The sequence below is a fragment of the Cuculus canorus genome, chromosome 2 (genome assembly GCF_017976375.1).
Source record: "Cuculus canorus isolate bCucCan1 chromosome 2, bCucCan1.pri, whole genome shotgun sequence".
In the NCBI taxonomy this organism is placed as follows: domain Eukaryota; kingdom Metazoa; phylum Chordata; class Aves; order Cuculiformes; family Cuculidae; genus Cuculus; species Cuculus canorus.
In genome coordinates this window covers 124633847-124656658 of record NC_071402.1, presented here as the reverse complement: position 1 = coordinate 124656658, position 22812 = coordinate 124633847, and the positions used below count along the sequence as shown (strand labels likewise).

Below are 22812 nucleotides of genomic sequence, written 5' to 3'. Positions count from 1 at the left end.
GCTGCTGTGTGGAGGAGAGCACTCAGAATAACAGCTTTCCATGGACAGACAGGTTGGTCCTCAAGGATACGTGCCTGCCCTGTTTTGCTCACAGCTCAGCTGAAACTCCTGCTTTCCATTGCCTGAATTATGTTTTGACTCCTTGTATGAAGTTGTCTCTCTGGCTGGATCACACCATTACAAGTGGATCGATTGTTTATTACTTAGGAAGATGAGCATTGTGGCTGCTCAGGTGGAGTGAGGCCTCACCAAGGCGTTTCAAAGGCGTGTGGTATTCTAATGGAACAATATGTAATTTCCCCAGGATGGCTCCACACCACATTTAATTAAGCGTGACTGGAAGCATGTACATCTGGATGATTGTCTGGTAGCATTATCAAATACAGTGCGGATTGTTTGTTGTTCTCTTTATTTACTCCAGTTCGAAAAGAAGCTGAGTTAAATATGTCCCACTTTTACAATTGAGAATTTGCCTCCCCCACCATCACCGACATATTACCTCAGTAAGATTTTTAGCCTGACTCTTCTGAAATGGCCTGCGATATCTAGTGTTCAACCAGGAATGCTTTAATTAGATCCAGTTTTCTGCAGATGATGAACTCCCCTTCTCTGAAGAACAGATCCTGCAACGCTATCTGGACTTGAGCAAGCAGTCTTTCTTTGCTTTTACTGATTTACTTGTCCTTCTCTGCTACCCTTTTTCTAGTCACCAAAGAATGGGTTTTTTTGTTCTTCTGTTGTTCTAATGGCATTAATCCTATCAATCTTTTCTGTATTGGTCAAAGTATCTTGGTTATCATCTCCTGTCATTTTTGTGAGGCTGAAATTCAAATGCATGCTGCTCTAGAGTCCTGTGGAGTTGTTCTCTTGCCAAAACTCCTCTTCTCCTCTGTCACTGCTATATTATATTGCCTTTCAAGGTATACTGTGTTGTCTGTAAAAGCTATTCACTTATCACTTCTAAGAACTTCGTAATTTTTGAAGATACTCGTCATGTTTTAGGTGTAAGGCAGAAGAATGTGAAGTAATTTGCTCAAAGTTATGCAGCAAATCTATAGCAGAGTGAGGAAAACGATGGATATGTAGTTCCTGGTGTACTTAGTGTGTAGAATACCTGTGGAGTTATATTTCTGATCTCTTCTGCTGTCCCAGTCCTGTGAAACTCTATGTCCCAACCACACCAGCTTGCTTACTTGTTTTATTCCCTGTTAACGGTAGCTCTTCCTTTAGTGATCCCCAGCAAGCTGTGCTTTAGAACCAAAGTTACATGCCTTAATCAATGAGCTCTCAACTCTCTTTTTTTGCAGGAGGACAGCTGTTAGTTTCTCTTTCTTCCAAGCATGTTTATTCTCCTATTCTTACTGTTTTTTTGCTGCCAGTCTGCTACTGCAGAAGGTAACTGCTGAAAGCAGGCAGAGATGGACAAGGACAGTGTGTTTCTCCTTAACCAGACTGCAGTATGTCAGAAACATTTTTAAGGATTCAGAGAACACTTTCTTGTCATACCTGTTTGTCTATAGCCATTGCTGTACTCACTGGAAGTGAAATTTCTTAGCCAGAAGAGTATTTAACTTTTTTTTTTGGCTTTCTATGTAAACAGTCTGATTGCCTTCCAAACCCTAACATTTTAAACTTATGGCTATGAAGATTATTAATTTTGTCTGAATGGTTCCAACTGATCAACTTAACTCTCAAAGTTCTTTCTGTCCAAGATCTAGACTAAACGATCTTTCCTCTACTAAAACATGGACCTAAATTCATTGAAATGGTCATGGATGCTGCAATACTGTACACTTGCCTCTGTGATTACTTCCCAGGAGATCTGGTGAATTAACTTGATCTCAGCTTCATGCTTTGGTGTTCATTGTATAATATTCACCGATAAAAACTATTTTCCTACCAGTTCATTTGTCAATTCACTCCTCTGGTTATACCTATGATTCCTTTAATGTATCAAATGGTCTGTCTGTATGCTTTTTGAGACCAACATTGGCCTTGACTCCTGGACATTTTCCAGCACTTTGTTTTGGTCCCCATGTAGAACTAGCCAGCCTGGCCCAACATAGCTGCCACAGTGGGTTAGGGTTAAAAGAATATTTAGGATATGTGTTTTATTACCAGGGTAGCAGCATTTCCACTTGACTTCTTAGCAGAAAAGTTAAGCCTGCTGGTTTTCTGCTTGAAACTGCCTGAATGGAAAATTACTGGCTGTTTTGTTGCCTCCATCGTTGCTCTACTTTACCAACTGCTCTGTCTAAAAAATGTTCTGGTCATTGAATGCAGTCAAGCAGCCATTGGTGTAACTCATGCATGATGCCAATAACTTATGCCAGTGAAATCAATAATGAGAATTTCAAAGAAGCTTTAGATAAAATATAACAGATTTACATGCCAAAGTGCTGTCTCTGTGAATTTGCTATTAACAGATTATAAATGGTTTGCATAATGTTGAAAAGCCTAGCGCCTTCAGTTGGCGGTATCAAAGGCTTGTTTAAAGCAATTCCTGGATTGCCGCCCTCCCCCCTCAGCTTTCTGTTTCACGAAGGATTAAAACAAAACTCCTTGCAATAAAGAAAGGAAAGCCAGGTTTTCAGCTACTCTCTGACTGGCCTTCAGATCTGGCAGCTGCTTTTGGATGTCTAATTGCTTGTCCTGCAAAAGTTGACATGCACCTACTTTGAGAAGGTTGAGTACCCACTTTGTATGTGCATTTTGTCTGATTTACAGAAATGAAATATACTGCTGCAAAAAGTCTCAGAGTAGAGCTTAGAATACTGTTTTTCTTGGGTTTTATTTATTTATTTATTTATAGTTTCCTCCTTTTCTGAATTCATAGATAAGTATTAGATGCAGAGAAGCAGTGCAAAGTAGTGGATAAGACACTAGACTTGGAAAAAGAACCTCTTCCAATGAATTCTAATTTTTGGCTACACAAATCACATAGTTTCTTTTTCTTCCTTCCTCTTTCCTTGCTTTGTCTCTGAGCTCTAAGGCTTGTGGGTAAGTGTAGTCCATCAATGTGTCTATACAGAGATTTGCACAATAAGGCCTTGATTCAACTGAATCGTATAGGAATTACACCTAGTAACTATACTAGCAAATCTCTCTTCTTCCTTTTCAAGTTTCTTGCTAGCACATCTCCATTTGAAATTCATTTAAAGCTCCCTCGTTTACAGCAATCTAATGGGATCATAATTGAGTCCCCAAGATAAAATTACAGATATAAGCCGGTTTTTCCTTAGACGGAGTTCTATGGAGAATGTATTTTGTTATAAACACACTTCTTATAAAAGGGATTGTTGTTTTGTGTTTATTGGTGTTCCATCTGCTCTAGAGAATACATTTGAGAAAAACTAACTCCAGCATGGCATATAATGTTTCATTAGCAGGCATAACCTTGTTTATTTGCTTTTTAAAATTATATTTAGAAAAGGAAATCAGTTTGCACCATTGACATGCTGCCAGGTTCCTGTTTATAAATGTCACAATAGGCAACTTGGAAGAAATGAAATAGTCAGTTTATGGCTTTTGCATAAAATATGACAGAACTGGGTAGAGCCAGGCAGTCAGTTGTGCTTCCCCTGTTTTGCAGCCTTCCAATTAGCAGGACATTGAGTGGTATTAGCAGTGCAAAACACCCTGAGTGACCCAAACTGGACTATGCTGTGTATAACTTAGTGTTACTGATGTTTATTTGAACAGAAGAAGCTCTTTGTGCTATTTTGCTTAAATGGCTATCTTGGGCAAGTAATTGTCTATGAAACAAGCAACCCTGAGGAAAATGGGAGATATCTGTAGGAAACTTCAAGACATAGCATGCAATCTGATGTCATCTTTTCCCATAGAGAAGCTATTTCCTTTCAAAATCTGGTGAGACCAATCTTCCAAAATTTCCTTCTCCTTTAAAATATGTTCATTGCATTTCCTTTATGTCACTTTTTTCCTTTCCTGTAGTAAATGGTTTATCTTGAGTACATCTGGTGCACACCATATATTGCTTACTGTGTATGTAAAGAAGACTTCATATGTCAAAAGCATAGTCTAGACAGACATGCTAAAAAGGGCACGAGGAGGGTAGTGGGGGAAGAGGGGAGGGAATTGTGGAAGACAAGGGTCATCTTTCAGTATTCATTTCTATTGGTAATTAGAGGGCACCGCTGAATGTCTGTAATTAGGTCATGTCACAAAAATTAAGATAAAAGACCAAAAATTCTAAATCTCCTGCATTTTGTTCATAGTATCAGAGGAGTCAGAGCATTTGCTGAAACCAGCAGCCAAAGCGGAGGACAAGCAGGGAGGCTTAATGTGCCTCTGGAAGAATTTGTGTGCATTTTCCCCAGAAAGTACAAGAAAGTGACCAGAGGAGATGACTGTACTTCTGGTACCCAAAGAGCAGAGGCCAAGCTGAAAGACGCGTCAAAGGTTGGCCGGCAGCATGAGCTGTGTTGTGGAGATTTTGTGCAGGACTTGTCACCCTTCAGTCAGCTGTCTTAAGAGGATTAGTAGTGTTTAAATGGGCCCTTTGGACTTCAAGTGATGGTGGTGACTGCTGCAGCCCTGGGACAGCTTATTCCTGGCTTAGCACTTCATATGCCAGTCCTGCGTCTTGTGCCATGCTTCTTAGCAGCACCATGTAGTTTTCTGGAGATTAGCAGACTTGAGATTTCATTTGCATCACTCAGGGTATCTCAGAAATTCTTTCTGATAATGTACTAACAGCTATTGAAAGAAAACAGGATAAAAAGAAAAAAAAAGATTATTTATGTAAGATGATTTTGGTTTTTGTTTGTGCCTCTTTAGTAGTACCCAGCATGCCTACATGTAAGAATAATTTATCCTGACTTAACAAAAAAAGGAAGTTTCTTTGCCTGTTCCAGTGTAGTTATTTAGGGTAAAGTTTTGCAAAGATCCTGCGAGCTCCCGTACACAAATCTGATCTATTAATTAACCATAATTGTCCGCTAAGGCTCCAGAAGACTGAAGACATTTTAAAAAAAAGGATTTTGACTAGTAAAGTCTGTAGATACCTTTAGAAATATTATCTTTATTGTCAAGAGATTCCAGTCATGGTGCTCTGAAGTGGTATTTGGGTGATAGTTAAACTTTGGACTGTGAACTGCTGGTGGTCGCAAAGCTGTGGTAAGTCATCTGCAGCTGGTCTGTGGAACCATCTTGCCTTAATTACACGATTTATGATAAGAGCAGAGTGCTCTGTGAGAAATTCAGAGAGTAGACAGAGGTCTGTGATCCAAAAAACTGGAAACCAGTGGCCAAGAATGATAAGTACAGATTCAAAGCTTTATGATTTCAGTGAGAGCAATGTTTCCCTTCTTCCCCCATCTGCCTATCATTGCTTGTCATTTTTGAATAAGGAGTTTAGTTTTTCTTTACATTTTTTACCTCTAAGAGGATCAGGTTGATAACATTTGACTGAGCGGTGGTGCCTGGGGGTTGAGAAGTCGGATGTACTCGCACTGCTCCTGGCTTTTGAGTCTCGAACATTATGTAGATAGCTGTAATAGCTATGTCCAGTTCAGAGGTAGACGTTAGATGGGGCTTAGGAGCAGCGAAGATACATTCTGGGATATATCAGGTCTGCCTTTTTTTAATGTTCCATTTTTGTCAGGTAGCTGTTAAGTGAGCATTTGCCTTTCTTTGAAATGTTTTGAGGAATAGGTCCTTTGGCATCGGTTCTGTATTTTTATGTGTCAGCCTCATTCAGTGACTTCATACCTCTCTCTAAGTAAGGGAGTTAAATGGATTTTAACAGTCTGCAATAAGATCTTCTTTGTGCTTTATCCCAGAGCTTTTATGTTACTACACAGCATTTTCCAGCAGTTTTTTTCCTGTGTCCTTTTTTCTGCTGTAGTGTTTTTTCTCATTCAAGCTATACAGATGTTACAGTTAAAAAAAAGTATTGCATTTCAGTCCCCACCAAGTTTATGCTTTCCCATCGCTTGCTTAATGGAACTTTTTCCTTTTTTCTTTTTAAGAAATTTGAATCTTTGTAATGGACTTTCTTTTTTCCCTGTAATCCTTCAACTGCACTAGTAATCTGGTTCATTTTTTACCTCTGTTTTCTTCCCTAGTTCCTCTGTTACATTTGCTGGCCTTGGGTGGACAGCGAGCTTAGTTCTATCCTTATGAAAGTTTAAATGTTGCACGCTAGTAACAGATAAAACAGTTGCGCTGGGCTGGCATGAGTGTGTTTTACTTACACATTGATCTGATTAATGAAAAAATAAATGAGTTTGTGCTGTCTCTGCAGAAATTTAGTAGCTTTTGTTTTGAGATGACCTTTTTCTTCGTTTGGGAGAGGACTCATAGAGACTCACTAACAACATCTTCCAAGTTTCTAAGCCAGCAGGCTCTTTGGTTGTTTAAGTACCATGTGCACTGGGTCACTGTGTAACCAGTGGCTTCCACTCGTGTATTCCATATATTAAGAAGTTATGATCTCCATAATCAGGCAAGATACTGCTGTACACTCTTGAAAGGTTGCGTGTAGCTGCCATTTAAATGTGTATCTTGGTTGCACTAAATACTGTGTGTCTGTAGAGCCTTCCAGAAGACTTCAGCTTAGAAATACGTGTTTTCTTTCCTCATAAATTGTGAAATGCCTGGAAGTTGGACACCTTAGAATATTTAGCCTTATAAAATATCTTAATTGAGAGCCCAGGCTCTATACAGTCTAAGATATTACTGTGTATTTGATTTCTATCTTTAATTTTTTTAACAAGTTGATGCCTTTTCTCTTGAATTATTTGAAAAATATTTAAAGTAACTGAATGGAAAAATACAGTTAAGTGGATTCTTTTGCAGAAAACAGAAAAGAAATACAGAAAAAGTGATTTTGTACTTATTTATATGAATTGGATTTTCTCTCATTTTTTCATGGCAAATACCTTTTGACTTTAGAATTTATATAATAGTCTGCAAAATATATTTCTGTACGATTGGTTGTAGGTAACAGCTCTGTTGATCTAAATAAAAGCTCACTCAGAATGATCCTGAATGAGTGTTCAGTTTGTGGAAAACTGGTATTTTCAATTTTCATTAAACCACAGCATTAATAAAGAATGGTAGGAAAATATAAGCTGGCTTTGATTCAGAAACTAGCTTGTATAGTTTAAAAACCACAAAGGAACTCTGAAATTGAGAATATTACAATGTATCATAAAGAATGGATCCACCTTTTTCATTCTTTGCCTTCAGTAGGTGGGGATGTGCGATACAGGTGGTGCCGTGTGACATGTATGGGTGTTTCTCTGGAAGAACTGGGGTTTAGTGGAAATGGTGACTGCCTGGTGTCATGGGGTGTATTTCTCCTGTGTCTGTGGAACCGTCATTTCTCAGCTGTGCTTGCCAAAAGGGTGTGTGTTCTTGTGGAGTGATGTGTAATCCTCTCCACCAGAACATGGAAGCATGAAGATTTTAGCCTTTAGAAAAAAGAAACGTGTTGCCTATACAAAGTTAAATGGATGCATGTGGGATAAAAATGTTTTCTTGAAAGTCTGAAGCTAAAATAGGGAATACAGTATAACTGGGAAGAAGTTAAGCTGATGATGACCTATTCATGTTCTCCTTGCAGCTGGAAAATTTGAGAATGGGCACGTTGATTTAAAAGCAGTTAATGGATATGGCTTGTTGTTTTTTGGTTTATTTATTTGAATGTTAATTACTGCTGGAATGTACAGTATGAGCACATGGGTGAAGATCATTTCTATAAAAGATCTTCTGTGTTATAATCCAAGTTTCTGCTTCACTGGGAGTGACTGTGAACTTTGGTGAGGATGAAACTTAGTCCTAGAGGAAATAAATTCCTCTTAATTCATTGGATGTTAATTAAGATCCATTAAATAAGTCTTAAGGGCAGGGGATGTCTTTCATGTCTCTACAGCTCCTGGCATGTGGGTGGCCTGTTCCCTATGTGAACATTTAGGTTCAGTTTAATAAAATGGATAATAAAAATAAGCTCGTATCCCCTCTTCTAATGCTGAAGGATAGTTGTGAAGATTTTCGAGAAAGCTCTGAGTACATCATACTTTCTCAGAGGCTGGATGTATCTTAGGAGTGTTAAAAGCAGAGGGAGTGCTGTGTCTGCATCATTGCTCCTGTTCACTTCTCTGAGTTAGAGTGCTAGAAGCTCCCCACCTAGTATCAATTAATTTTAACTATTGGCTTAAGAGCTGGAGGAGGATGAAGAGAGGAGTCAAAGTGAGATGTTCTTCATGGATCCCTAGTGGAAGAGCACACAGAACTGCTTAAAAGCAGAGCTGGAAGCAGCCTAGCCAAATAAGGATTAAATTATAAAGTTAAGGTTTCAATTTTGCTGAATTTGTTGTGTTTCTATAAATGCCCAAAGTTGAGTCTGCAAGGAGCTCATTAATGTCCTGTTCAGATCCATTCAAAATCAGGTGCAGAGCTCAACAGAGTGGGGCCCTTTTGGGGGTTCTGAAGACAGTTGGCATCACGAGCTGTCATGCAACAAGCCTAGTCTTGCCGGGCTGGTGATAGTCATTCTACATGTTATGATGCATATGACTAGATCAGATAGGCTTAGTGTCAGATCTTTCGTGTGTTGCCTTCCTGCCATCTTTCAAAATATAGGCATTGTCATTTTAAGTATGAACTTACTTGAACTTCTCTGTAAATTCACAAGCATCTCACAGATGTAAATTATTCTAAGATTGCCAAATCCTTTTCTTTATGAATGTGAGACCCATGCTGAGTTTGACATTTTTGTTGGGAAATATTGGGCTTTCTCTTGGCAGTGTAGTATAAAGGTGTATTTCCTACCCAACAACAGTGCTTAGATTACTGAGAAGAATGGACGTCTGGATGCACTGACAGGTTTTCTTTCTTCTGTAAAGATACAGTTTATTGGAAATTGTTAGAACTTTGAAGCAACGTTATAAGTTTATGCATATAAGCTAACAATTACAATGTCTTATGTGCAAACGGAATTTTTCATATCCATCATAATTTGTACCATTTTTACCTTGGAGAGGCCTGGAATTACTATAGGAGAAAAGGGAAAGAGAAGGAGAAGAAAACAGAAATACTGAATCTAGGAGCATAGGAATCTGATATTAAATCTTTTAAGTCCTGCCCTGCCATGGTACAACAAAATCCAGTCAAAATCTGGGCAAGTGCAGGGATACTAGTCATCTAAAACTTGTAACACATTTACATTCTGTCCTTTCCCAGGTCTTGTGGACCCATGACACTGTCCTTTAAAGATCCTCCAATGTAGCAGGTCAATGTTCTACAGCTCTTGGAAATCTGCGGTCTGGGGTCTGTAATCTAGAGAAAAGTTTTCTGGATCCTGGACAGTTTCATGCCAGTGCTCTGAAAGAGGGCAGACAGCCCTCTTTGGAAGCAGGCAAGTGTGTGTAGGCAGAAGATCTGTGCCGGCAATGACAGGGGCAGCTGTGCAGCACTGCAGAGTAAACTCATTGTAGGTGACTGATGCTTTTCATCTCTATTGCTCCCCTGTGGACACAGAGGTGCAAGTACTGCTTACTTCTCTTGCAATTTAGTATCTGGTGTAATAAACATCACTACTCAAAGCAAACTCTGGAAGTATTCAGAAACTATGGAGGCAGTGTAAAAGAGAAATTACATGAGGGTGAAGTCTATATTGCATATTCATAGGTTTTAATTGGAACACATGCATTTAATATAAAGGGAAAGCTTTAGAAAGTGATAGTGCTAAATGATTTACTTGCAGATGGATAGATTATTAGACCTGTTTTTGTAAAATGTTCAAAAAAGTCCGTGTGGTTTTGAATCCTGGACTAGGTTTGTGTGCGTGTATTTTATTTTTTACCAGAACAGTTTTTCATTAGAAAACAATAATCCATTGAAGAAGCAACATCTTTAAGGCAATGTTGTAGGTGAGGGAAAAGATTCCATATGTCCAAGTTTATTCTCTCTTTTTGCTTGTTGGTCATGACATACTACTGTTCTATGAAAAATTACTTTTGAAGACCTTGTTGCAGTCCATGCTCGTAAATGAATACTGGCTGTTCTGCTGTTGGACCCAATTCATACTCTGTAAATTATTTACTGGAAGACGAACTCAGAACCGGGTCATTTTCATACCGGGTGAGTGGTCTAACCATGTGTCTCTAGGCAGCACCTCTACCTCTATATATGTTTATGAAGACTGGAACAACTCCTGTAAAAGAAACACCATATGTCTACAGCAGCCTGGAGGTCACCTGAAATATATAAGAATTAAGAGATAAGAGGATGACAACTAAGGCCTTTAGTGCAAATCCTCTAATTACTGGGTCCTTTTCCATGAGGAACATCATCTAAAGGGTTTATTTCATGTTTTTGTTCAGAACGCGATATTTCTTTTAGGTCTGAGATTCAGTATGTTGTCTGCCTCTCCTGTCCTCCACATTTGAGCAGGGCTCTGAGTTTCCTTTGTCACCAGCTTTATCTATCATTATCATGTGGGTTTTATGTGTTCCGTAGACAAATTGGCTCATAAACTGGAATTTTGAATTGAATTTGTCTTTAGTTTTCAATCCTGAGTATTACAGTGGTCAGGAAGATGCGTTGCATGTGTCTTGATGGCAGAACGTGTGTGTAAAGGTTTTTTACCCTTTTTCCTCTGTCTAGCATGGGGTGGCTATGGAAAGTTTCTTTTCCTCTTACTGCTAACAATCCAAGTGTTGATGCCTGATAGGAAAACTAACGCTCTCAAGGTTACTATATTTTTCATATGTATACACCGCAGGTTATCTCTGGCTTGAGAGTTTTGTTTGTTTTTAAATGCAGGCCAAGTCAAACTCTGCGGTTTAGCAGCAGTGTGTATTGTGTGTGTAAGGATAATAGGAGAGAACGTTTATTCCATGGTTCCTTCCTCAGTAGTATCCTAGTCTCTTGTGGCTTGTCTGCCCTGTGGATATGAGTTATCTGTGAACTTTTGTTTTGTAAAGAACTTTTTTGTTTGTAAAGAACTTTTAGGACCTCCAACTTACCTGTGTGTGTGCAAATACCAGTGCTATTATTCTAGACCTCTGGGATATTATTGCTCTACAAAATATATGGAGGCTAATAGAAACGGCTGTTTCGTGATGTACCATGTACTGTTTGTTACTTTGGGACTATAAAACTTGATTTGCTTGTCAGTTTAAGCAGACCTAGCATACAGTAAACAACCCGTGTAGTAAATCAAGGTGCCATGCGCTTACCACAGGAGTCACTGTCAAACAAAATATATATCTCATTCAGTTAGGAGAATATGTGCTAAATATTCCCATTATAAATCATGAGTCAGAATCACAGAAGAGTGATTAGTCAGCTTGTGGGAATTTTTCTATTTATATTGCCCCATAAAAGTAAATAGTTATTTTTCATTTCTTTATTGTTGTTGGTTACAGCAATATCTATTGACTTGGGATTTAGCGGGAGCCAGTAACTTTTCATATTGTTGATACTTTCAGATTTCTAATTGTATTCCTGTAGAACATAAACACCAGATAAGACATTAATTTCATTCTCATTTTCCTCCACCATCCCCCATTTCCTTTCTTTTCACAGAATATCTCCATGCATAACACAGTTGGAGGAGCAATGGCAGGACCTGGATCTCACCAGCTGACAAATACAAGGATGTCAAACCACGATACCAGTGTTGTGATTCAACAAGCCATGCCGTCTCCACAGTCCAGTTCAGTCATTACACAAGCACCTTCCACAAATCGACAGATTGGGTAAATACATTTCGATTTCCTTATTTCTCCATTTTTCTGGCTCCAGCAGCTGCATGTAGAACCAGATGTTGTCATCATGGTTCTTAAGGTTCAGCTCCATGCAGGACCAGATGTTGTACTCATGATTCTTGAGGTTGTGGAGCTTGCACTTGATCCTGCCAGCATGCAGCAAGGACCCCTGCAACATGTATTGCAGAATGTGAGGGAATGGCTAGGCTACGACATTTGCTCCAGACCTGGCATTTTGCTTCAGAAGGGGCAGAGTGCTGCACTGCAGGGAAATCTTGCTTTCTTCTTCCAGTTTTTTGTTTTTATCTGCTTACATTCAAAGTTCATGTAAACTGCTGTGGGAAGAAAGACAGAGCCTTTCTGAAGCTGATGCTTTCACTTCCTTCAAGGGTAATTCTGGGTGCTCGGTGGTATTGGGCTATTTCTACATATTGTGTTTAACTGAGGAATGCTAGAAAACAAAAGAAAAAGACATGAAGATAAATGGAGTTTGACACAGAGATATCTGTGAGTGGTTGCTCAATTTGTGATGATGGATCCATATTTATTCCCATAAATCGACAGTATGGATACTAATTGTATTGGCTTGAATGCCAGTTGTGTGCTCATTGTTAGAGAACTGTATGAACAGAAACATCCATATTTTGTACACTCGGTTACTTCCAGAAAATGCGAGGCCTTTATAAGACACAATAACTTGTTTTTAATCATAGAGAAACTGCCCAGATGCTTTGAGGGTACAGTTTCTTGTTACAAAACTCTTAAGAATCTGTAGGGTTTTACGCATGAAAACATATGGATAAAAAGATAAATCAGTGAACTGAGGATGAAGCAGCAGTCTAGATTCATTATCCATCATTTGTAATTTGGTCACATCCATTATATGATAAGTGCAAAAGCAGTCTCTGTCCCCAGTCACTGCCTGAATAATAGATGAGCAACTTTCAGTCTCTTCAGAGGAGAACCAAAAAAGTGAAATCCTGGCTTTGAAAACTCAAAATCCACTTATTCTTGAGTTTTCTTTCAATATGCCTGATGACTGGGGCAGGATATAGACCACAGGCTCTCCATCTCCCAGTGCTGAGGTATCAGGAATGGCCTGTGGCACTGAGTACTCCATAAAGGTTATCCAGCCACACACAGGACATGGATTCCATCCACTGCCCCAGTTTTGTTCTTCTAGCAAAGTTCCTCTACTTTCTTTTTTTTCTACTACTTCAGGATTTGGTTCTTAATATAGAAATTTGATAGGATGGGTGAGGTAAACATATTTGATAGATGTGCCTTTCCATGTGTTACTTATTGACAAAACACAGTATTGACTGAGATTTCACGTGAAATACCGTTCACCTGTGAATCCAAGAAAATCGTTGTCTTATATATATCCCATTCTGTTCAAATATAGGGGGCTGGGAGAGAGGGAGGAAGGAACAGCTTCTTTTTCAGTTTTAGAAAAGAACAGCTAATGCCATTGTTCGGGCTGAGGACGATTAAGCTTCTGTTCAAATTGTGACTTAATAGGTCTAGTGGTAATTATGATTCTAATTAAACACTGGAAAAAAAAAAAACCAAACAACTTTTAATATTCGGTGGTGAGGTATTTTATATGGGACTGCACTTGGCTTCCAAACAATTGTTTCTGTATAATGAGGAAAAAAATGCATGTGGTTTTGCAAGACCTTGTCAGTCAGGTTTTAGGTTTGTGTTGGTTCGGGGCCATTATGATTAGAATCTCCGAAGATGGAGAGGTTTAGGATAAAAAGGCCTATTTCCTAGTCAGTTGTGAGTGTCTCATTTGGGAAACTTTGTCATGACATATCTTAATTCTCCCTTGTGACTAAATCACACAAATGTTTCCTAAGTCTGAGTCTAAAGCTGCTCTTTTGGGAAGCAATTGTCAGCATTTTAGTCTCTGTGTGAGTTGGTGTGTGAATGAGACTTATGGTGTGACCTCCAACATACTCTATTCCCCATTCTTTCCTCTTCCTAGGAGGTTTTGTTTTTTTTGTTCATGGTGTGTCCTAGGAGATAATTGCTGCATTTTGGACTTCATCTACTTGCCAAAGAGTTGAGCATCCTTGTTGTTTGTCGTCTTTTCCTTCAGTCTTTTCCCTGTGGTGTCTGATTTATTCAAAGAACATATCTTGTCATTTCCATTTATCTTCATCTTATCCTTCTAAACGTGTTAAGAATTATATCCAAGACTCATTCACCAGGAATACAGACTGGAGAATAGTTTCAATATTAGGCAACTGAAGAAAAATCTCGGGGGATTCAGAAAATGTTTGAGCTGTGCAAAGTTTAGTGGTTTTAGTTTGGCCTTACAAAGTTCTGATGGTTCAGCTTTTTAACAAGCACATCTTCTGAGGAGCTGAAATCAGTGGTTTTGAGTTGGGTTGTCCCCTCTCCCCTTCCTTTTTTTTTTTTTTTTAAACATCTGAAGCTGCCCCAAAGTGTAGATGAGTCCTTACCACGGAGAATTGTGCCAGGGAATATTGCCTTTTAATGAGCAATAAGAACAGCGGAGAGCAACTGGGTAAAACTCTCATTGAGCTAGTTCTGTAAGAGCAGAATCAAGCCCTAAAGGTTATACAGAACCATCTTGTAGCAATATTCTGATTTTTATCACAACCACAAATATTTTAGAGTCAGACTATGGCCAAGCCACCTGCAAATGTTTGTGATGGCCTTACTCCAATGAAAACAGGGAACAGCAATGAAAGTCTTCATTTAGACCCTGCTTGTAGGCTGTTCTCCAGTAACAGAGAATGCGACCCACCTGTGCCCGCACACAGTTCCTTTCGTGGTGAGAAGTGGGTGAGTTCCCAGCAGCTGACGTTCCTGAGGGACGTAATTTTTCCCTGCTTTCTTTTCTTCATTTCTTTTTCCTCCCTCTCCTCACATCTCTCTCCCTCCCTCCCTCCCTGCCTTTCTCTTTTTTCTATCCTCTCTTCAAGCTCTGGGGGCTTGCATGTAAAATGAGATATTGTCACAAGGCATGGGAAAACATGACAGAAGGAGTGCTGTTGGGCAAGCCTTACTGGCGCAGTGTATATACACACATTGTTTCAGGTATTAAGCTTCAGCTACTAGTGAACAGGCATCCAGCCAGATTAATCAGAAAAAAAGGAAGAGCATGAAGGTTAATAGCTTAAAAAATAAGACAGGGTGCAGTCCCACTTCCCTCCTACCGTGTACCTGGTTGAGAACAAACATCAACATTATCATTACAGCAAACTGGCAGGTTAGTATAAAAGGTCCCAGAGAGTATTTATGCGGTGAGGCCGTCTCTAACCTCTTTGCCATCCCTCCTCCCTCCCCCGCAAGCCTTTAGCATGTGGGAGGAATGCTGTAACTAGTAACTACTTGTGCTGATGAAAAATAAGTTGAGGAACACTTAGCAGTGAAGGGTGTCTTTGGCTGATTAATAGCACATCATTTGGAGATAAGATACAGGGAAGAAAAGCAGTAAGGCATATGGAAGAAGGGGAGAAAAAATGATATAAGACATACATTTGTCAAAGGCATAGAAAGGCAGATTAGCTGAATCAGCTCAAGATATGGGACACCGAACTAGGCTGTACGATAGTAGTGTTTGTCTTCTCTTTTAAAATAACTCCATTATTTCAGTAATTGAATATTCAGCAATGTATGTGAAAATTATGGTCAAACAAATTGATGACAACACAGTACACCAGTTGCTTTATCTGGGCATGTATTTTCCTAGGTACGATGTCTTTTCCAGACCAACAGAGACTATAAGTGGCTGCAGCTTAACAGTGCCGTGTTCCTGGAGAAAGTAACCTGCTGCTGTGTTTCAAGCTAATAGTAGACATGGCTAGTAATTATTCCAGCTTGAAACTCACTGTTACAGCTCCGTAGCTGAAAGGGAACACAGGAGGATTCAGGGTTGTCACAGAACCAGCAAGTTGGTGGCACTGTACTGAATGGAGATGTAAGTCCAGTTTCAGTGAAGTTGGGCTCCAAAGTGGACAGAGTACTAACCACGTGATGTAAAGTATCTGTTTTCAGTGTTGTAGAGCATTTAAATGAAGATAAGATGATCTTCTGGCATAGCATCAGAATTGAAAAATTGCAACCACATTTGATGAAATGCAAGCAGGTAGAAGAAGGCAACAAGAAGGATTTGGAAGATGCCACTGGTGCCTTTATGTACTGAAGAATCATAGTACCAGTGAGAGAAAAGCCTTTCAGTGATGACATGCAGCATTCATTTTAATACCAATGCATTTCCTTCCTGTTCTTCTCTCTTCCATCTCATGATGTTGCACATCTCTCTCTCTGTTTACAGTTTATCATCTTTTCATGGAGTTGAATGTTTTCCAAACAGGTGGTCGTGGAAAATTGGATGGTTGTGAAAACTGCAAGTAATGGTTACCAACAGAAGTTTGGTGACACAGTGAAGAACAGACTCATTGTGACTGGCCTTGGGGGTATGGAAAATGAAAAAACTCCTCAGCTGTAGTCTTAATCTGAGGGACCTGAGATGGCAGAAGGATAGGGCTCCCTTCTGGCACACACAGGAGTACTATCATAGCTGCAAGCTATCCGAGACTGCAACTGCTGATTGAACTCTCAGGGTATCCTACTATCACCCTTTATTACTTGAGGAAATATCTTGTAAAAGATGTCCATGGGCAGGAAACCTAGAATGCAGCTAGTTTTGGAAGACACTTGGAATAGGCCAGTTTGTACATGCCAGAGAAAAATCTCTCTTCAAGCTTCTAGTAAGTTGGAGGAGTATGTGGTGTCAAAGAGGCCATGGAGTGATGTGCTTTTATAAAATTCTAAGATCAGTTTCCTTTCCAGGAAACCTGGGATTAAAGCCTGTATTCCAACTGATGTATTTGAACTGAAGCACTACAGTACGTTGTGAGATGAGAAGAAATGTGCTGTGAGAAGAAATGTGCTGTGAGAGATTAAGTATCAAATGACCTCTTGGTTACTTGATCAGCTGACCATTCTGTAGCCTTGGTTGTGCAGGATGTAAGAACATCAGTTAGATCACTGGAAGGAGAGGAAAAGGGAAAGGTGGGAAAAGAGAATATCTGACAGTGTCATCCTGTCCAAGTATTTTTTTCCTGATGTTGTATTCAAAGTTGGGCTTTGTTTGCTGTTTTATGCTCCTACTTATTTTTCTTCTGTTTATGATAAGACATGTTTTCTGTAGTCTGTTCTACTACACTGACCTTGGCCAATCTTAATGTGGAATCCCATCAAGCCACACGTGTGCAGCAGCCACAAGTCTCTGGGAAGCTCAGGTGAATTACTTAGGAAATTGTTAGAAGTGAGACATTCACAGAAACAAGTTTCCTTCTAGCTTATGGCTAGTAGACAGGGGAATGTGGGAGAAAATGGAGTCTGATAGATCCTTTCAAGCTGTTTCATCCCTTTTAGCTAGCTGCTGTCCAGGTGCACGCGTTGACCTGCAGACCAAACCATGCCACTCTGTGTGTGATGTTTAGAAACTTTGTCTGCTCCCCCACCTTCCCTGTTGCTGTTTGCATCTGGATGTTCAGGAGCTGCTGACTCAATCTCTCCTGACACTGCTGAGTCAGGAAGATAAAGAGCAAACAGCACCAGTCTGTGTGTCAGGCAGCACAAAGGGGTGATTGTTCATGACATCTCACTTCTATCCCCAACCACATACTCCCATGCTTTCTCAAAAACTCTTTCTTGGTGTAACAAGGGGCTGGAAAGTACTGACATATATCAAGATGATTTTCAGGGGACTGAAACAAAGATCACTAGCCAGGTAATAAATAGCCTGACACCAAGAATAGAGACAGTTTAGTGTGTTTCTTAACTGACTTGAAATCAACGGTCACACTGAAAGTTATGCATTTGTTATACATGTTGGTTAAATTTATTAATGAACACAGTATCTTATGCCTCATACTTTCTATACTTGACAGAATTCCTAAGCTTATTAGAAATGTTGCTTGTTCATGGCAACACCAAGACAAAAAAGCATCAGGGATATTGTGTGACTTGCTGGCCACTGATTCTTATTAGGCTTGTTCTCTTCCACTATGAAGAGAAACCAGCCCTGTTCCGCTCCTGATGGTTGTTTGAGATGAGATGGGTAGCAAAACCACATTCAAGCCAATTCTTATATAAATGGTTTCTAAGAAACAGATCATGATGTTTCCGTTCTGGAAGGCTCGTCCCGCCCAAGAACTATAGAAAAGTGAGGTCAGAATAGCAAACTACACCCATAACTATATCTGAACAGAAATGGCAAGCTTTCATAGGCATAGGATGGCTCTCACATCAAAGTCAGTCATAAATAGGATTTAAGTATGATTTGCAGAACTCGGAGAATACAGCATTGATTGCTTAATTTTAGTGGTTGGTATCTCTTACGTACCTCTCGTGTATATATAAAATACACACTGTATAAATCTTCTTTAAAAGTGTCATCAACATTTATAGTCAGAGCTTCTGATTTATATTACTATCTGAACTAAAACAGATGTTGAATCAGTTTTGGATGGAAGAGGATCTCAGAGTTGTAGTGGGCTTGATTCAACAGATCAAGCTTCCTAGACCAGAAATGATCGTTATAGCTCTGCTCTTCATCACAGGTTTGCACTTGACATGCCCTGATGTGTGATTCCAGTATGTGTTGTATCCAAGTGTCAGCCTGTTTGACAGGTAACTAAGCTGCAGTAAAACACTAACTCAACAATGTAGACTTTGTTTGGTGTAAGGCTTTTTTCAAAAATATCTTTCTTTTCTTTTTGTTTAAGAGAGTAATTTGCAGGTTCCAGAGAAACAGCAAGCTCTGGGATGCTGCCTCACACCCTGTCATTTCAGGGCAGAGCTTAAATGTTTGCTTGGGGGTGGCCCAATGGTTATAATGAGTGATTAAAGAGTGAAGAGCTTTATGTGCAAAGAACTCTGACAAAAATGTAGTTGCTCACTGAGAAGTTATGTTTGTATCTGTTTCAATAAGGGAAATGGCATTGATGCGTTGAACAGAAACCACTTTGATTTTACATGCTTTGTCTTGCTGGTGTATTTTTTGAACATTTTCAAAGGGGTATAAAAACATACTGTAAGTTAGTAAACTACTGTAAGTTAGTAAAGTGTTAATGTTTTGTTTTGTTTTGTTTTGTTTTCTAAGCTGGTAACTGGCTGAAACCCAATGACAATAATTCAAAGAAAGATGCTTGGCAGAAAACACAGAAATTATAGACTATGCGTAAAGTGTATGGATCCTGGTTTACCACCTGTAAAAGTAGTCCTCTCTATTAGTTGATGAGGTGAGTTTTAGAAATCAGTGGTACAGTAGGGTCCAGCCTAAGGCATATACGTGCTTTTGTTAATAGTAATGGACAGGCCAATTATGCATTTAAAAGCTAGCAAACAAACAAACAACCCAATACAATGGAAATCAAAAGTATAGATAGATCTAAGGTAGCAGCATCACTGAAATGACTTATTTTAAACAAATGATTTTATGCTTGATTTACAGGGAAAAACAATTTAAAGAAGTCTGTCATTTTGGAGACCTTCTAGCAAAGTTCCACAGGATAAATAACAATTTTAAATTCTCTTAGCAATATTTGGTAACAAATCGCAAGGAACTAGTGATTAGACAGAACCTACAGGTAGATTGAGAAGACTTTATTTTGATGAGTGCAGGAATAGTGTTCCTTGGAAGAAGGAACAAATTAAAGAGTGTGTTTTTGAAACATTTGCTGCTCTGAGCATCTGTATTCTGCCAACAGAGACCTTTATTCTGAGCTAACATAAATGAAGTGGAATTTTGCCAGTAAAAGAAGGGGTTGTGTTACTCCAGTTGTAGGATTTAGGTCCTAATTGGTTTATGAAATGAAGGGGCAATCTTTGAGCTATTACCAGCTTCCTCTGCTGCAAGTGAAGTGAATCGCAGCTGTTCTGATAGGGTCCATAAAAACTTGGCAAGGCAATAAAATGTTTTCAGTGGACAATTCTCCAAATGAGTGAAATCCAAATCCCCAGCTTATTTGACAGTCTTTAGAGAATTGTATATACATCCTGGGGAATTCTGATATATATTATGTTACTTCTATCTAGTTCTGTAACCACAACATCCAGGCTGACTGGTGTTATAAATGCAAGGGCTCAAAATAACATTCATACTTCTTTTTAACCCTACAAACTGAAATACAGTGTGTACATAGCAAACATTTTATACATGAAAAAACTTAATGCTTATTGTTCATTTGCTTCCTTTTCTTGTTTGTGTTTTTATACTTTTCTGTCCTCCTCCCCCAACCCCCACAATCTCTTGCTCTCTTTCTGTGAGACTGAAAAAAGGGCATGGCTAGCATCAAATGATCCCAGACAGAAATTGTTCTGGTGCTTCTAGTTTCACATCTAGAATACGAAAACAGTAGCTTTTGGTCTTCGTAAGTTTTCTTCAAGCAACTTAAAATTTTCTAAAGGTGATTAGATGTCAGATGTGTTAATCCTGACCTAGCAGAGCAGTTGTTCTGAACCACTAGTTCACTTCACGGCAGTTTTGAGAATGATTATGTACATCTAATAGTCCCTAAAGATCTCTGGTATAGATTCAAGAACAACCTGACATTTTTGTTATCATTATATATGTTGAAGAATTCACAATTTTCTGTGAAGACCGTTCAGTGTTCATTTAGAATTCTGTTCTTCTCAGCATTCTTGGTGTTAAGAATTTTTAATTAGGGTCTAGATGTCTTTAAACATATCTCTTTTTTTGTTTTTATTTCCCCCTCACAGAAGTGCCTGTGATTTCACAGGCAAAGACAGGATGACCACGCCTTTGAAAGTAAGAAGACCTAAAAAGAATACAAATAGAGAACATAACTAGAAGTTTCTTAGACTGATGAATTGGGTTTCCAGGTTCGTTTAATCTCAGCTGATTTGGCTTGACGCTTACACTACTGTAAGCATCGCCTTTCACACCTGTAGCTGGGAAGTTATACAACAGATCATCAAAGCTTCTCCCTTTATATTAGTTCTTGTATGACAGATGTTTGTCTTATCTTAGATAGGCTGCTTCCTCTGGTGTTTAGAGAGTGATCGTGCCACTGTACTTCAGCTGCAAGGTGCTGTCTGGAAGCTAAGCATCTGGCTTCCTTTTCTTGTCAGGTGGTTTCTCATACTGCATGTCCCAGGCTCCTCTCATGCAGCAGGGTTGTCCCATGTAATGCTTAGGAAAGTATTTTAGGGATGCACAGATCTGAACGGGCCAAGCTGCATGCAGAAATCTTTGCTGTCATAGTCATGGGTAAAGTTTGTCTTCTCAGCAAGTATTTTTGTGCTGTTACTGGAAACTGCACCTGGTGAGATAAACTGCTGACTTAATGTGCCTGAAAGAATCTCTCTTTGGATACATTGCACTTCATTAATTCATTACTGCTGCGAGTTGTTGATGTAAATTTTTGGGGCAACACGTGAAAGTGGACAAAAGGCAGCAATACTTAACAGGTATCCAGTCAAACAAGTAGGTCTGTCGATCTCAACAGGCTATCAATAGATGGAACCCAGTTGAAATACTGCTACAACATTTGAAAAAATTACCTGGAACTGGTGTAAACAAAGGAGACCAAATTTGAACCAATTTCCTGTTATCTTTCTCAATTAGTGCTTGTTTTGAGTGGTTTTATTTGTTTGAGGTTACATGACACAGGTATTAAACTAAGTCCATACTGAAGGTACGTGGTCAGTAGATTAGGAAACCAGAGCCGGTTAACACATACACCAAATGGAAGAGCTGTGTGGAAAACCTTACCTCCTTACAATTAATTTCCTTTTTAGGCTGTTTTAATTTCTTCTTCCTCTGCAGTCCATTCCAGGCCTACAGAGGATAGAGACCTAGAGTGTCTTTGAATTGTTTTATATCTGTGGGGAAATAAAATTGAAAGCAGAATAATATTTCTGCCACGAAGAAGCAAAGAAAGCAGCTAGTGGGGTCCCTTTGTGCCATGCTAAATGGATGTGGAGATATGGATTCTGGGCTCCATGACAGGGAAGAAAATCCATACTCACTTCCAAACTTTCCCCTGGCCTCTATATAGTTCTATTGTTCCAGTAAGAAATTTGTGACTCAAAGGATTTATTCAAAATCTATATAAAACATAATAGGCAAAGTTCATTCCAGAAGCCATCAAGTGAAACTATATTTCTCTGTGGGGAAAGCTGGGGTCCCTTCCAGTCTGGTCTTTTTCTGTACACAGCCTAGTAGCTTGGAGCTTTTTGTTGCACATTAATACAACATCAAGGGTTGTGGGGCCCAAAGTCCTATAAAGCAAATGCCAGAAAAAATATTGGGCCCAAGCAGAACCCATAAATGCAGAGGGAAGCAAAAACTCATATATAAAAGAAAACAGGGTTTGAGAACAAAAGCAAAAAAACCACATTTCAAACCTCCAAGGAAAAAAATAAATTTTTGTTTTGGAGGAAACGTCCTTGGAAATGTTCAATTTTCCTTATGACCAAGTTGGGAAAGCTTGTAAGAGGTGTCCTTGAAGATGGTGTAAATGACTCTAGGCCAAAAAAACTATTCCACTTTGTCAATACAAACCCACAATGGAGGTATACATTTCCTTCTTACTCCTCCTGCTTGCCCTTTATATGAACAGGAAAACAGAGACACCTCTGCCATGTTTACAGGCCCTGCCTTGATATCTGTATAATGGGCAGAGAGCTAAAACCTGTATTGCCAACACTGCTTATTGAAAAAACCTGGAACTAATTAAGGGACCTCATTTGTTAGTGCTCATGGGTTCACCGGTGGAAATTACTTCAGAGAACAGTTCTACCAGTGCAGAACAGTGCTTTGTAATGGAACTGTAGAAAAGGGACAAAGGCAACAAAAGTTTTGGGGGAATAGATGAAAAATATTAACCTAATGTACTACATTGGCTTTGAAAGTCAATTTTTTTTTCTTTTTGTCTTCTAGTAGCTGAAACAGAATGTAATTTGCCTGAAGTAGATGATGACTTGTGGTATTTCTACTCATTAATGATTTACTTACTTGAATAAAACTTATGAATTGCAGTGGAAGTTATAGTTGAGT

General features: G+C 39.1%; 1 protein-coding gene across 7 annotated transcripts in view; it reads left to right on the top strand.

Moving 5' to 3' along the window:
• Positions 1-22812, top strand: part of CREB5 (cAMP responsive element binding protein 5) — a 258138-nt gene that overhangs the window by 73634 nt on the left and 161692 nt on the right. For all 7 annotated transcript variants that reach the window (XM_054060285.1, XM_054060290.1, XM_054060291.1 and 4 more), the window contains one exon: positions 11560-11732. In XM_054060285.1, coding sequence (XP_053916260.1) covers positions 11560-11732 — 173 coding nt within the window. The remainder of the gene's footprint in view (positions 1-11559; positions 11733-22812) is intronic.